At 35.8% G+C, this 14935-nt stretch overlaps 1 protein-coding gene across 1 annotated transcript in view; it reads left to right on the top strand.

The window, feature by feature from the left end:
• DACH2 (dachshund family transcription factor 2) overlaps window positions 1-13844 on the top strand; it is a 781274-nt gene extending 767430 nt beyond the window's left edge. Inside the window, exons 10-12 of the mRNA XM_030885734.1 lie at window positions 5295-5441; window positions 9244-9314; window positions 13800-13844. Of these exons, the coding sequence (XP_030741594.1) occupies window positions 5295-5441; window positions 9244-9314; window positions 13800-13844 (263 nt within the window). The remainder of the gene's footprint in view (window positions 1-5294; window positions 5442-9243; window positions 9315-13799) is intronic.
• Window positions 13845-14935: the final 1091 nt, after the last annotated feature.

Here is a 14935-nt window from a genome sequence, read left to right as displayed (position 1 = left end):
AAGGAATACAAAATGTGTAGTAGAAGAAGGTAGTTATAAATGCCAGCTACAACCACATGACTACTTGCAGAAATGAGGACTGTAGTTGTTATGAATATTTCCTATTTGCATGTATGCACTTGGTTTTGTGCACTTATAAAATACAAAATACAAATGGGCTTAGTTCATTTTCAGTTGTATGCATAATAGTTGTATCATGTTAGGTGCTAGTAAGACTTTATTATTGTGTTTGTAGAATATGTGCAGTTTCAGGAAATATGTACAAGTGCCAAGTTGATGAGGAGTGGACTGAGATAGTTAGGTTTTGTGTCAACTTGTGTGGGCCCAATTCTCCCATAATACAACCTAACATAGTGAAATTGGTCAACTCCATCATGGGAACATCTGTGAAGCAACCAAGCAGTTGTGGGGAGAATTGGGTAGAGTACCCCCTTCTTAATCAGTTCACAGCCTTAACACAGTTGACGGAAGCGTCATTCAGAATGTGGCCTACTCGAAATAGATCGGCATTGTGTGGATCTTCACTTCTCCTGCTGGATCTGTATCCTGAATTTGGTTCTTTGACTTCCTGTTGTAGCCTGCTGATCTCAGGAGCCATCAGCATATTAACAAACGTGGATTCATTTGGCCAACCTCAGATTCAATCTACTCCTCCTCCACCAGTCTGTGGTCTTCCAGATTCATCTTCCTGCTGCATGTTCATCAGCTCCTGGAGCCACACGCATCAAGAATAGTCTAGCTTATATCTGACCCACAGACATAAGCTAGACTTACCAACTTTTATTGCTTTGTGAGCCATTTTAATATAAATATATTTCTATGCACCCACAGAGGTGTCACTTCTTTTAGAGCTCTAAAGATTCCATCCTATCACAATGATTTTCTTCTTTTTCATTGACCTACTTTATCAAGCATGAGGTCCTGTTCCAGGGAATAGCCTCTTCTTATAACATGCCCAAAGTATGTGAGACTAAGTTTTGCAATCCTTTCTTCTATGGAATTTTCTGGCTATACTTCTTCCAATATTGATTTGTTTGTTCATCAGGAAGACCAGAGTACCTTTAATATTTTTTCCAACACTATAACTCAAATGTATCAAGTATTCAGTGGTTTTCCTTAATCCTTGTCCAACTTCCACATGCACATGTGGAAAATGAAAATTTCATGGTTTGGGTAAGTTTCGCCTTAGTCTTCAATATGATATCTCTACCCATCAATACTTTGGAAATGTCTTATGAAGCAACTCTTCCCAATAAAACATGTCATTTAATTTTTGACTACTGTTTCTGTTAACATTGACTGTAGATCCAAGCAAAATGATACCCTTAATAACTTCAATATTTCTCTGTTTGTCATGATATTATCATGATACATATGTATGCATATCGTTGTGATAAAAGGTTAATCCTTTACCTGAAGTCAAATAGTTGAAGGCATAGAGGTAAAGTGATGTTATTGATAATAAAGTAACATATCTACAAGAATTGTATGTATAAGGATAAGACAATAGATTATTACTACTTAGATTCTAGTTAATACATGCACTAGTTTAACCAGTCTGACTTTTACATTTTTCCTACATAAGTTAAACTTATAAGATATTATGGCAAAAGAAAAACACTCCGGAAACATTAATGAAAATAAATTATTTGACATTTTGAGGTATTGAATGCCTTTAGATATCATTAGAGTATTTCAACTGAGCTTAGTATGTGCCAAGCATTGTGCTAGGAATATATCTCATGTAAGCATTATAGCAACTCAGCAAGGCAAATAATATTATCTCTTTTATATACATGAGGAAATGGAATCTTTCATGGGTCAAGAATTATACACAAGATAACATAGCTAGTAGTTTTCAAAGTGTGAAGACCAAAGATCACATAGGCAGGAGTTTCAAAGCCTGAGACCAAGATCAAGAAAGGTGAGAACTAAGGTTTCTTTCTTTTTTTTTTTCTTTAATGTTAGGGGGTCATTATGTGTCTTGTGGATGGTGACCAGCCCTTGTTTTCTTAATAACCAGACTTTGCTCTCTCTCTCTCTCTTTTTAAGATAATTTTATTGGGGCTTTTACAATATATACATTAATTGTATCAAGTATATCGGTACATATGTTGCCATCCATATTTTGTAAACATTTACTTTCTATTTGAGTCCTTGGTATCAGCTCCTCTTTTTTGCCTCCCTCCTCCCTCCCACTTTCATGAGTCCTTGATAGGTTATTTTCATATCTTATACCAAGATATTTTCATATCTTACACCAACCACTGTCTCCCGTCCCCCATGGTTTTTATTGTTTATCCCCCTCAAGTGTGGGGTGTGTGTGATTATGTGTCAATCATTGTAATTAGTTCCCCTTTCCTCCCCTCCAATCCCCACCTTATTCTTGCCCTCCTGGTATCGCTACTGCCATTCCTGTCCCGAGGGGTTTATCTGACCTGGATTCCCTGTGTGGGAGCACTTATCTGTACCAGTGTGCATGCTCCGGTTTAGCCCAAAGTTGAAGGCAGGAACGGGGTCATGATAGTGGGGGGTGAGGGAGCCTCAAGGAGCCAGAGGGATATTGTGTGTTTCATCAGTACTATACTGCTCCCTGGTTGACTCTGCCCTTTGTGTTTCTTAAAGCTCTAACATTCTATAATTCCAAGAGTTTTATCTGTAAGTGATATTAATGCAATGTGTATATATATCTCATTCAAGTATTACAGTTTGGTTAACAATGAAAACTAACTCGGTGGGACAATTTTTCCCACTTAGTGTGAAAGTGTTTTTAACTGTAAAAAAAAAAAAAGAATTATAGGGATTTTTACTGCGTGAAGGTTAGTAAAAATGTATCCATAAAAAATCATAGAAATATTTATTAAACAAAATTGTAAAAATGTGAAGATACTGTTTGTTGACATTTCCTCATCTAGGTCTATAAAATTCTTAAGGAGGTGTTTCCCATCTTCCTAACAACCCTTCCCCAATGAACCCTGTGTTCTTCAGCTTCTACCACATAAAAGTGACAGTTTGGGTGCTCTGGAGGGACTCAACGCACATTTATTTGAAAGGCTTTTTGCATTTTAGGAACATAAAGAATGTGTAAAGAGGCAGGATCACAGCTGTAGTGTAGATGGGATAGAGTTTAGCAATGAATTTCTCATAGGACAGCCCTTGCTATCATTGAAGTATTAGCAGATGCATTGTATTTCCAGAGAAAACAAGCAAATGAAAAAATGTGTAGCTCAACTTGTGTGACCTTTTCCTCACCTATGTAACCCTCTCTCTTTAACAAAAACACTGCTTCCCAATAAGCTTAAAATTTTCCTGTGTCATACAAGAAACTAACAAGATTACCCTTTTGGAATTCCTCCAAATGATCTCCTTAACCTTCTGAGCTGACCAATCTGGCTTAAATTTAACTGGCTGAGCAGATCTTCTGGGAAGCCACCATTTTGATTATACATTTATTTTTGGAAGGAGACTATGACAGATGCATTATTGAGAAAGAACCTGTCTGTAGCCACTGATGTGTTTAAGCATGTTCTATATGGGATAAACTCGTGCATGTATGAACTGAAACCCAAATAGCAATATTTTTGTCTTACTCTTTGTATGCTATCCTTGGAGATATGTTACTTTATAATCATAATACCATTATTTTCCCTCTCTGCTTCAAATTGCACCACTTCAAATAAAAGGTTCACCTTTTATCACAAAAACGTATATAATTATATGTATCATGACAATGTTACCAAAATTAGGTTCTCGTCTTATCAAAATAAATATTTACTTTTGGAAGACAGGGAATGGAAAACTAATTTCATTTAGAAGCTCCTAGGTGTAAGAAAACCTTACCCAGCCCCATAGCTGCAGTTCATATTTCTTGCCCCCGCACGCACATCAAGCTTTTATTTTAAGTTCTGGAGCACACAGGATTCTCAGGAGCTTCCAAGGAGTTCTGGGAAATGTAGTGTAGAAATGTTGTCATGAAGCCCCACACACTTTCTGCCCACAATCTTCACCTTGATTCCTTCGAGTTGTTGCATACCGCTCCCCTTCCACACACACACACCACCCCCAAGAGATAGCATGTACATAATGCTTCAAGGGATTAGGGGCAAAATCTCTCCATCTGTAGCTGCTTCCTGCTTACATGAGACATAGAGTATGTATCATCACCCTGCGTATATGAATAGAAATCTTTCCTAATCTAGTAAATTAAGGGTAACAAGCTCTTTCAGGTTGATAGGCTTAATGAGGCTGTGAGACACAGGCATAAGTTTATTATGGTCCGCAGTCTAGGTTTCCTCGGGATAGACTGGATCTGCTGTTTAAGAAAATTCTGCCACAGTTGCAGAGATCAAAAACAATCATGTGTTAGAGTAGTTAAAGTTTTAGTTAAAAGTTTGAGAAATGAGCTTTGTCTTTTAGTAGTTCTTTCCTATTTCTGCTTACCAAGGAAACTCGCCAACGAAAAGAGGAAGGCCCCCATAAGATGGATTGACACAATGGCTGCAACAGTGGGCTCAACAAAAGAACAGCTGTGAGGATGGCTTTCGGTTTCATTCCGTTGTACACAGTAGGGCCACTCTGAGTCTGAACCAACTCATAGTGGTAAAGCAGTGCTGCTATAGCCTCTTTATGTAACCATTACTCAAAGTTAAGCGCTTTAATATGTTTGTGTATATGTAGATGTGCGTGTGGCCTTCAAAGGGTTTATAGAAAATGAAATAGAAAGATATTGGATTTTTTTCTATGAATTGTTTGCCAGTGTAGATAGGTATGGAGGTAGGTAAATAGGTAGATGGATAGATTATATGAACATATATGTAAAAATATAATAACCTTTATAACTAGGAACCCTTTAGAAAAAATATATACTTGTCATTCTGTTTCAAAGAAATAGCATATTTTGTTATAGATAACTTTACCCTTTTGTACTTGTAGAATATGAAAAACAATGCCCTGATTAATATTAAGACTGTATTTTAAAAGATGTGTAAAGTATTTAATACTATCCTTAAATGCATAATTAATCAAAGTATGAAGCAATCCCTCAACAGTACCTCCATTATATAAATGCACATGCACATAAAACATACAACTGGTAAAAGTGAAAATATAAAAAAGTCAATTACAGGATTGAACTACAGTTTCAAAAAATACACTCTGTGGATGATAGCTGACAAGCATTGGGATAAAAGAAGAAAATCAAAAGTTATATCTGTATGTATTCATAATTCATCAGAACTGCCCAATATATTACATTAGCCAATCCTTTACAAGTCATTTGCCTTTTTACATTTCAGCTGCTATGCAAAAGCGCCTGAAGAAGGAGAAAAAAGCCAAGAGAAAATTGCAGGAATCTTTGGATTTTGAATCCAAGCGCAGAGAACAAGTAGAGCATGCACTTAAGCAAGCTACTACTGGTGACAGTGGCCTGAGGATGTTGAAAGGTAATAATATATCATTTAAATTTTCACAATCACGATACAAAAAGCTAAACCCAGTTAATAGAGATAAAGATAAATAAAACGGGGGGGGGGGAAGCAAGGAAATATTTGTCCATAAGAATTATAAAATATCACATTGATATCAAATTATTTAAGTCATGAAATAAACCAGCCAAAATAATTCCTATTGTAGTATGTGGTTCTGGTTAGGTGCCATTGAGTTGGTTGCGACTCATCGTGACAATAGAATGAAACATCATTTGGTTCTGGGCCTTCCTCACAATTGTTTTTTTTGCTTGAAACCCTTTGTTGCAACCATTGTGTCGATCCTTGTTGACAGTTTTCCTCTTTTTTTTGCTTGCCATCTAATTTACCAAGCATTATGTCCTTTTCCAGGGACTGGTCTCTCTTAATAATGTCCAATGTACTTGAGACAAAGGTTTGCCATCCTTGCCTCTAAGGAGCATTTTGGCTGTACTTCTTCCAAAACAGATAGGTTTATTCTTTAGGCAATCCATGATACTTTCAGTAGTCCTCATCAGCACCATTATTCAAATGCATCAATTCTTCTTAGATTTTCCTTATTCAATGTCCAATTCTCACATGCATAGAAGATGATTAAAAATACCTGGCTTGGGTCAACTGTACCTATGTCCTAAAAGTAAAATACCTATTATAGCAGATACAAATAGCCTAAGCATAATAGGAAATCCTGCGAACTTTTGCAGTAGAAACAATAACATTGATGATATTATGACATCTGAAATATAAGTGCTTTAGAAATGTTCATCTTAGAATCTTCTGATGCTTGGTGAACTCTATTTTGGTCAGCTATAGGTTGCTTCTTCAATGCAGATTGACTGGGTCAATGTTGAGGTGCATAATGAGGGCAAGATGTGTAAGGACTATTTGGCTAAGAAGTAGTAACTAATATTCAAAGTAAATCTCTGGATATCCTGTATGAGGATGCATTTACATCATAAAATATTTTAGTTCCTGAAATCATATAATGTCATTTGATTTTATGAAATTTACATATTCTCCTAGATTTGCACATTGGCAGATTGTATATTTTAACAGCTATATGTAAACAACAGAGATGAGCGTGAAGATTTTATGAACACTCATACATATCCTTCTGCACATATGTGAGACATACAAAGAACTAAGATATGGTGACTTTGTTTTACTGTGCTAAGATTAGATAGTAAATTTTGGACAAAGATTCAACTGTATTATTTTCTCTCTACAAGTTTTATTCTCTTGTTACTATTGCCTCATGGAACTTTATGCTCTCCACTGAAATACAATGCTAGATCAATAAATCATGGTGATGCAAATAAACATCCATTATATTAATATCTCATACAATGGAACAATTTAGCCAAGAGTCAAACATTGGTGACCAGCAACACAATAAATATTCTATGCGCAGTTGTTGTCAGGCTCTGATCTAAGGATATATGTAGAACAGTGATTAAGTATTTGGCTGTTAACCAAAAGAAAATCTGGCAGTAGGGAGCTATCTAGTCACTTCAAAACAGAAAGATCTTGGCAATGTGCTCTCATGAAGATTACACTTTAGAAACCCCTGTGAAACAATTCTTCAGGGGTGGCTGTAAGTAAAAAATCCAATTGAAAGCCTTCAACATCTACTTAAGTTTTTTGGTACATGTTTGAAATCCAACTTCAAGTAAGTTCTACTCTAGCGGTTATGTTTTCTTTTGTAAAGGAGAAGCAACTGCACATTGCATTCAAATTGTTGCCAGTAGACAAAGTGTCCGGGAAGCCCATCACTCTTTTAGCCGAAGACAAACCAGACTTATTCAAGAAATTCTAAGTTTATTCCAGCAAACACTGCCACAAGGAAATAGTGAGTTTTCAGCCTCCAAACTGTTTTATGATTCAGTGAAAATCAACATATTATATATACCACAAATGTTGTGGCCAATTGGGTAGGGAGAGCGGAATAATAGGTTTTGCAGCAAACCCAGAAGATAACATGTTTTGTAATGTTCAGCAGACATTCAAGCAATGGGGCAATAGAGCAAGTTTCATAGGAAAGGACCATCATTTTCCCAAAAGATTATCAGACCATCAATCGATATCTTGATTGTCCTTGAGGTTGTCAGACCAGTGTCCACTAAGGTTTCAGCCTCCATGATTATCTAAATCGCCCCACTTCCCCTTTCCTGAATAAGAGCACCCTTGCTGATTAGGTTTAAAAGGAATTTTTATTACAAGGGAGGGGGACTGTTAAATCATGGGCTCCTTTATAGCAAACTTAATATCAGCAAATAAAATCTCAAAGCATGTTGCATGAACAATAGGCTCGTTCACCCCATCTATTAAACTCATTTTCTTTCTCTTGTTTATCCTTGGAGACATCGGGTGATACATTGATATTTGTTATTCCAATACCCATGGTGCCCAAGCAAATCTGTACACACTAAGCAGTATATGAAGACCCAAACCAAACCTCTTTTCATGGAGTCGAGTCCAACTCATAGAAATCCGATAGAGCAGAGTATAATTGTCTCATCCTGTCCAAGGCTGTATGGAACTCAACGATATCCAATTGTTGAGCAGCTGGTGGGTTACAACCACTGAAATTCTGTTGAATATTTTAGGGCTTTAACCACTGAGTTCCAGGTCTCCTTCATGTGTGAATATGCATTAGATCATTAAAATTCATATTTAAAGTTGAATATAAAAGCACAACTTCCTCTTTTTTTACTAGTTTTGGTCTTTTTGAGAACATACACAGTAAAACACATACCAATTCAACCATTTTGCTTCTACATATACAATCACATGATATTGATTTATATTCTCTGAGTTGTGCATCCATTCTCACCTTTCTTTTCTTAATTGCACCTCCCCCGTGGACATAATCTCACGATCTCCTAACATTTCTATCTAATCTTTTGAGATTCTATAGTCAGTTAGATCACATATCCAACCTTATTGCTTTTTTATAGCTTTTTAATATTTCTGCTAAATTTGAAGTTGCTTTGAAAGTTATGCATTTACTTTTATCTTCTCCTTTTAAAAAAGAACTAGCCAGAGTGACTGAGACCCAGTTTGAGATAAATGTCTAAGTAAATATATAAATATACACACACACACACACAAACTCTTTTAACATCATAATTAGTCGGTTCTGAAGCTGCTCTGAAGAGCACACTAGTAAAAACTGTGATTCTATAACATGTCTCTTGTGAAGACGAGACACAGCCTGTGGTCTGGTGTTCATTTTCACTTCGTAGAGACAATCTCCACATCCAGCACATTGTGCAGGTGAGCAGCATCATCTGGATAGGAGCACCTCCATTTATGCAATCACAGCTGTCATCTTTTCCTGATTCTCCAGTCAAGACATTGTTTAGACATAGTGGGCTCACTAGTCTATGGGCACATTATTTTCTTGAAAATTGTCTCATTTATATTGAATGCAATGAATAAAGAAGCATTTCATTTGTTTGCAAAGATACCACATGTTATAAAGTTCTTGTAAAATGCACAACCTTTTTGTCCATTTGTTTCACATGCACACTATGAGATAATATGCAGAAATAGGGTATTTACCATATACCCAATTCTGAAACTCAGCAACCGCTCAGACTTTTCTTTCCTACCATTACAAAGATGAAAAAAGAAGTTTACAAACAAATAGACAAGAAACAAAATTGCCACCCAAGTGCTTTTGCTCGTTATGAGATTGAAGTTAAGGTTTGCTAGTTTTCCCGTTAAATGGAATCAGGATGCAGACCTGTATATTAATATTTAATATTACTTTTTTCAGATACTGGAATTCCAGATATTGAAATAGAAAACAGTGGGACTCCTCACGATAGTGCTGCTATGCAAGGTGCAGTAAAAAAAAGCATATTTCTTTTTCAAACTTCATATTTCTTTATGACCCCTTGGGGTGGGTGTAGAGATGTGCTTCTAGATAGATACTCTTCATATAAGTAAAATAAGTGTAGCCCTTCTTATCTTATGACAAAATATATTGTGAGTATATTTAGTTATATCTATATTTTGATCTATATTTATACATATATATCACATATATATAATTTTTTACTTACTATATTTTTGAAAGCCCAATAACAGTACCCAAACAGACATCCTCTCTAACTTGTAGAGGCCATTTAAGACAAAGTAGATATAAACAAAATATAGTTTATTCCAAATCTTTTAGTTTTCTGAGACTGCAACTCTGTACAGGAGTAGAAAGCCTCCTCTCTATATGACAGTGGAGCTGGTAATTTGGAATTGCTGAATTGCTAACTTTCTGGTTGGCAGCTCAATGCATAACCCTCTAAATCACCGGAGCTTAAGGATACTTGGAGACTAATTTTACATATACAATGTGAACAAATCTCTTATACATTTAGCTGGCAAAATATACATTTATATTTGAAGAATATTCTAAAAATGCATAACTGTGAAAACAATGTATCTTTCAGAAGTGTACAATGCCATATTCTTTTAACCTCACTACTTTACTGTTTATAGAAGCCAAAGATAAGAGAATTGAATGCTGTCAATATTTTCAAAGTGACTATACATTTTTCTAGTCAAGCACGAGGCTTATGTAATTCATGATTTACAAATTTTCCTTGCCTAGTGCCATTAAAAGGCACTCATTAAACAATGTAGTACTAGAGAAGCATTTGAAATCAATCAACAGCAGTTCCGTGCAAATGCACCTAAATTAAGAGTTAGGTTGGATACACTGAGCATTTTCTGAAGTGACCCTAAAGGGAGTCCAGGCCTTTGTATGCAGATGATATTCAATTGCACTGCTAACGTGAAAAGGATGCCTAACTGTATTAAAAGAATAATATGCTTCTATGAGAAAACTGTTTCCTAATTTGCAAGAAAGAATGAAACTGTAAATTAGTTGCTTGCTGAAATTTTAACTTGTTATTATATGGCAATTGAGTCTACATGAACGCAGAAACAAAGGCAGCCAAAAGATGTATTTGGGCATATCTCAGCACCACCATTTCATTTGGCTAGCTAGCTCATGTCCATTGAGTCGATTCTGGCTCATAGTGACCCTATAGGAAAAAGTATTATCATGCTTATGGGTTTCTGAGATGGTAAATCTTTGCAGGAACACGAGAGCGTCCCCCCAACCCCCCAAACAAAAAACCGGATTTTCTTTTCAAAGCTACTATGTATTTAAATTTTTAAAAAACAGCTTTATCACCTTCAAAGTACTCTCCATTATGCTTGATACATTTGCCAAATCTGTGATCCCATTCTCAGAAACATTTTTAAAAGTCATCTGCTTGGATGTCTGCACTGGGTGCACTAACTCAGAGCGAGTTGCTGGATGTTCTAGCAGTGGATCGGTGGTGTGTGTGTGGGTGGTGGTAAAGTGTGTGTTTTGAGTGGGTACCCCCTTATAGAAAACCTCATGTTTCTTCTGCAGAGTGACTGGTAATATTGAATTCCTGACCTTCAGGTTAGCAGGCAAACGTGTACGTAGCCCACTATGCCAACAGGGATCAGCTATTTTTCTGTAGTGGCTTGTGGAAATTTAGAAACCTCGATTAATGTAGTTTTGCAAGTTATCTTTACAAAAGCCAGGATGTAAGAACTGGTGCTTCTTCTGGTAAAGCTAGATGTTGCTATAGTTGATTAGACCTCACTAATGCATTTTAGTTCAATCACTTGCGGTTCTTATCTCACTTTGTTCTCTCAAATTTGACAATTCCAATATTCATTGGACTTGGCGTTTATCCAATCAATTCACCACAACTAAGTTTATTAAATAAGCCCAACTGTTGTTGGTCTAGTGTTGAAGGTGGCCACCACATAACAAGGCCATGGTAGGGGTGTACAGTGTGAAGCATTTGATCCCTGCACAATTAGTGACACACAAATAGAGACTCAGTCTTTGAAGAGCATAAATTTGTGTCTATCCTTTGAATGGGATTTAAGGTCAGTTTTGGAACTTGAGGGGATCAACAAAACACAATGTAAGTGGGTAATTTATATAATGTGTTTAGGTCACAGTAATAGCATCTTTCTCAAGTGTTAATACAAAGTTTTGGGCTGTCTTAGAGTTACTTTGTCACCTCACAATAGGTAGCAGATATCTAATTCCTGGGAGATGAGTTAGTTGATATAAGAAAAATTATAATTTCATTCTACATTTAGCTTCAATTTATTCATTTTTATAAAGTGTTACAAAAATGGCTTTTACATATTAACTCATGTTTTTGTCAAGGAAGGAGTCACTTTATTTTCTCACAAATAAAGTTATAACAGTTCTATGGGTATTTTTCTGACTAAGCAGAAGAAATTCTCTTTTTCCACTTCAATATTTTTTCAAGGATAATATATGTAATTATCTTTGAAAAAGGATTGAAGTGGAATTTATTTTATAGCAAGAGAACTTACCTTTATATTTTTACCAATTATAAATAAAATTGTTTCATATTCATGATCAACATTTCCGTGTATATTAAAATATGGTAGATAATAATCATTAATTGAATTAGATACTAGATTACATTTGAGAACATACTTGATAAATGGGGAAAAAAATGGAAAAGCACACAGTTGTTCCCTATCTTAGCACAGAATTTAAGCACTCTAAATGTTAAAGCCCCCATCACTAATCTTTGGAATTCTACTGTGAATGTGCTACATTTACATGATAGTAAAATCACAATTTAATGTTAGGAGAATGTTTTTTTTTTTTTCAAACAATAAGAATGTATACACTTAACCAAGGAAATCTAGCAACAGCAACAACAACAAAAAACTTGCTCCCCTTGGAGAAGGGCTGCGGGGAGGAGACGAGCCAGTCAGGGTGCAGTGTAGCAACGATGAAAAATACAATTTTCCTCTAGTTCTTGAATGCTTCCTCTCCCCCACTCTCTTGATCCCAATTCTACTTTTCAAATCCGGCTGGACCGGAGGATATACACTGGCACAGATAGGAACTGGAAATACAGGGAATCCAGGACAGATGAACACCCCAGGACCAGTGGTGAGAGTGGTGATATCAGGAGGGTGGAGGGAAGGTGAGGGAGAAAGGGGGAACAGATTACATATAACCTCCTCCCAGGGCGACAGACAGTGGAGAAGTGGGTGAGGGAGAAGTCGGATGGTGTACGATATGACAAAATATTAATAATTTATAAATTATCAAGGGTTCACAGGGGAGGGGGGAGTGGGGAGGGAGGGGAAAATGAGGAGCTGATACCAAGGGCTCAAGCAGAAAGCAGGTGTTTTGAGAATGATAATGGCAACATATGTACAAATGTGCTTGACACAATTGATGTATGTATGGATTGCGATGAGTTGTATGAGCCCCTAATAAAATGGTAAAAAAAGAAAAAAACCTCACTGACATAGTGACTCTGTGAAATAGAGGACTTCCCAGGACAGAGAAGAAATGCCCCTGGGAGTAGGGTTCCTATATATTAACTCTTTATGAGAGTAGAATGCCTCCCCTTTCTCCTAAGGGTGGTGGTTTTGAACTGCTGAACTACTTGTTATCAGCCCAACTCCTAACCTACTACATCACCAAGGATAAGTGTTTGAACATACTATTAGGACTAAGTTTAAATATAGTTTATCAAACCATTCAAGCCAAATAATTTTCTTAGAACAGTCCAATAATTGAATCTATTATTTGCGATGTGCACAACTAAAATATTATTTTTATATTACTCTATTAAGCTCAGAGAAACTATAGTGCTTGGGAAATAAGATAATTTAAGATTGGAAACCATTTTCCATTTTCCTACTAATTTTTCTCTTGTGTGATGTAGCTATTTACTTTTGTGAGTTATTTTGATACTACTCTTGTTCTTACCATCTCCCTTAAATACATAATTTTTAATTTTGGTGATTATTTCATATATTTGTGAGGTCACTTAATATATGCCAATAGAATGCCACTTCTCAAACATTTCTGCATCACAACAAACAATTCCATCATCAGTGATGTTCTCCTCTTTCTATTGTCAATAGCTCTGCTGGATAGAAATCGTTACTCATCTAGTGCTCTCTATTTGAAATTCAATTAGTTCCACTGTTGATATTTCTACAAGCGGGTTAAAAAGGGACTTAAAAATGTTACATGGTCACCACTAGAAGCAAGAAAGTGATAATCAGCTTTATGCTGATTTTAACATAGGTTTTAGTAAAGGCAAACTACTGATTAGGATTCTTATACACATTATGTATAATTATATAATAGATCTAAATATATAATTGATCTAATTATGTCATATCTTTTGCTCTTTGAATGTTGTTTAACTGAGAAGATAATATACAGAAACCACCTTTCAATAAAAGCTATCTGCATACTTTATATTTTTACAGTCTCTGAGAACAACTTCTGAATGTGTTCAGGTGATCAAACAATGAGCACGTGCTTACTATGTTGATTGTGTGCACTACAGCTAAAATGAAGGATTCAGTGGTGTATATACACTAATATTCTCCCATTAAGATCCCCATAACTCAGTTGGAGGCCTGCAAGACAGCACATCAACCATCTCATCAAATGATCTCCGTTTCACATAAAATAAACATAGTGGGTGTCATTAAGTGCACCTTCAGATCAATGATTTTTGCAAATGACATTCAAGTACCATTTATATAGTACATTTTTGCTGACAAATGCATATTAAATTAGCACAACTACAAGTGCACTGATAAAAAAACGAAACCTGAACAGCAGTACCATTAGCTAACAAAGTAATATTTTCTCTTTACTGCATTCTGCCATTTAGTTATTATCCTATTGGAAATCTAATTATAATCCTTTTACTCCCTCATCAAACTTCACAGTTTTTGCAAGCTTAGCACTGACAAGTGATTTCATTACATTTGATTACCCATGCCCAGATTGACTTAGCTTCACTTGGAGATCTAAAAGCCCTCCCAGTACCTTGGATTCCCTGTTCGCACATTACAGCAACAGCTCCTTTAATTAATTAGCATGAACAGCAGTAACCTGAACTGCTGAACAGAAAATAACATCATTTGATGATCGCAGAGAGATTTCTGCTTTCACATGTTTATACCTTAGTTAACTTTTGTATGACAATATTTCATTGTTGGAGGCTAAAAATAGAGTTGAGAGTGCATATTTATTAAATATGAAAGAATAATATCATCATCTCAATAACAATTAAAATAAACCTAGGATATGAATCTTTTAAATGTTAGAAAATACACAACAGCCTTCATGAACTGGCTTTCCAGTAATACAATTTTTTTAAAGGATCCAGGAGAGATAATGCCATAAAGTACAAGGACACATTGCTCCCACTTCTGCCATTGCCAATTGTTGGGGAGGCGGGTAGGGATAAAAATCTAAGGACTTCTTTTGCAAGAATGCCAATCGCTGAATAAATTTTATGTTTGTTTCGTTTCCTACATGTTTGTCAAAGATACATGATGATTAACACTGGAATCTTTCTCCTTAAACATTTTTCCATACATAAGTGGAA

This window comes from Echinops telfairi, unplaced genomic scaffold (genome assembly GCF_000313985.2).
Source record: "Echinops telfairi isolate 266 unplaced genomic scaffold, ASM31398v2 ScPeMD7_42;HRSCAF=159, whole genome shotgun sequence".
Taxonomy (NCBI): Eukaryota; Metazoa; Chordata; class Mammalia; order Afrosoricida; family Tenrecidae; genus Echinops; species Echinops telfairi.
Note: the sequence above shows the minus strand (reverse complement) of the source record. Positions and strands in the feature narration are given on the sequence as shown.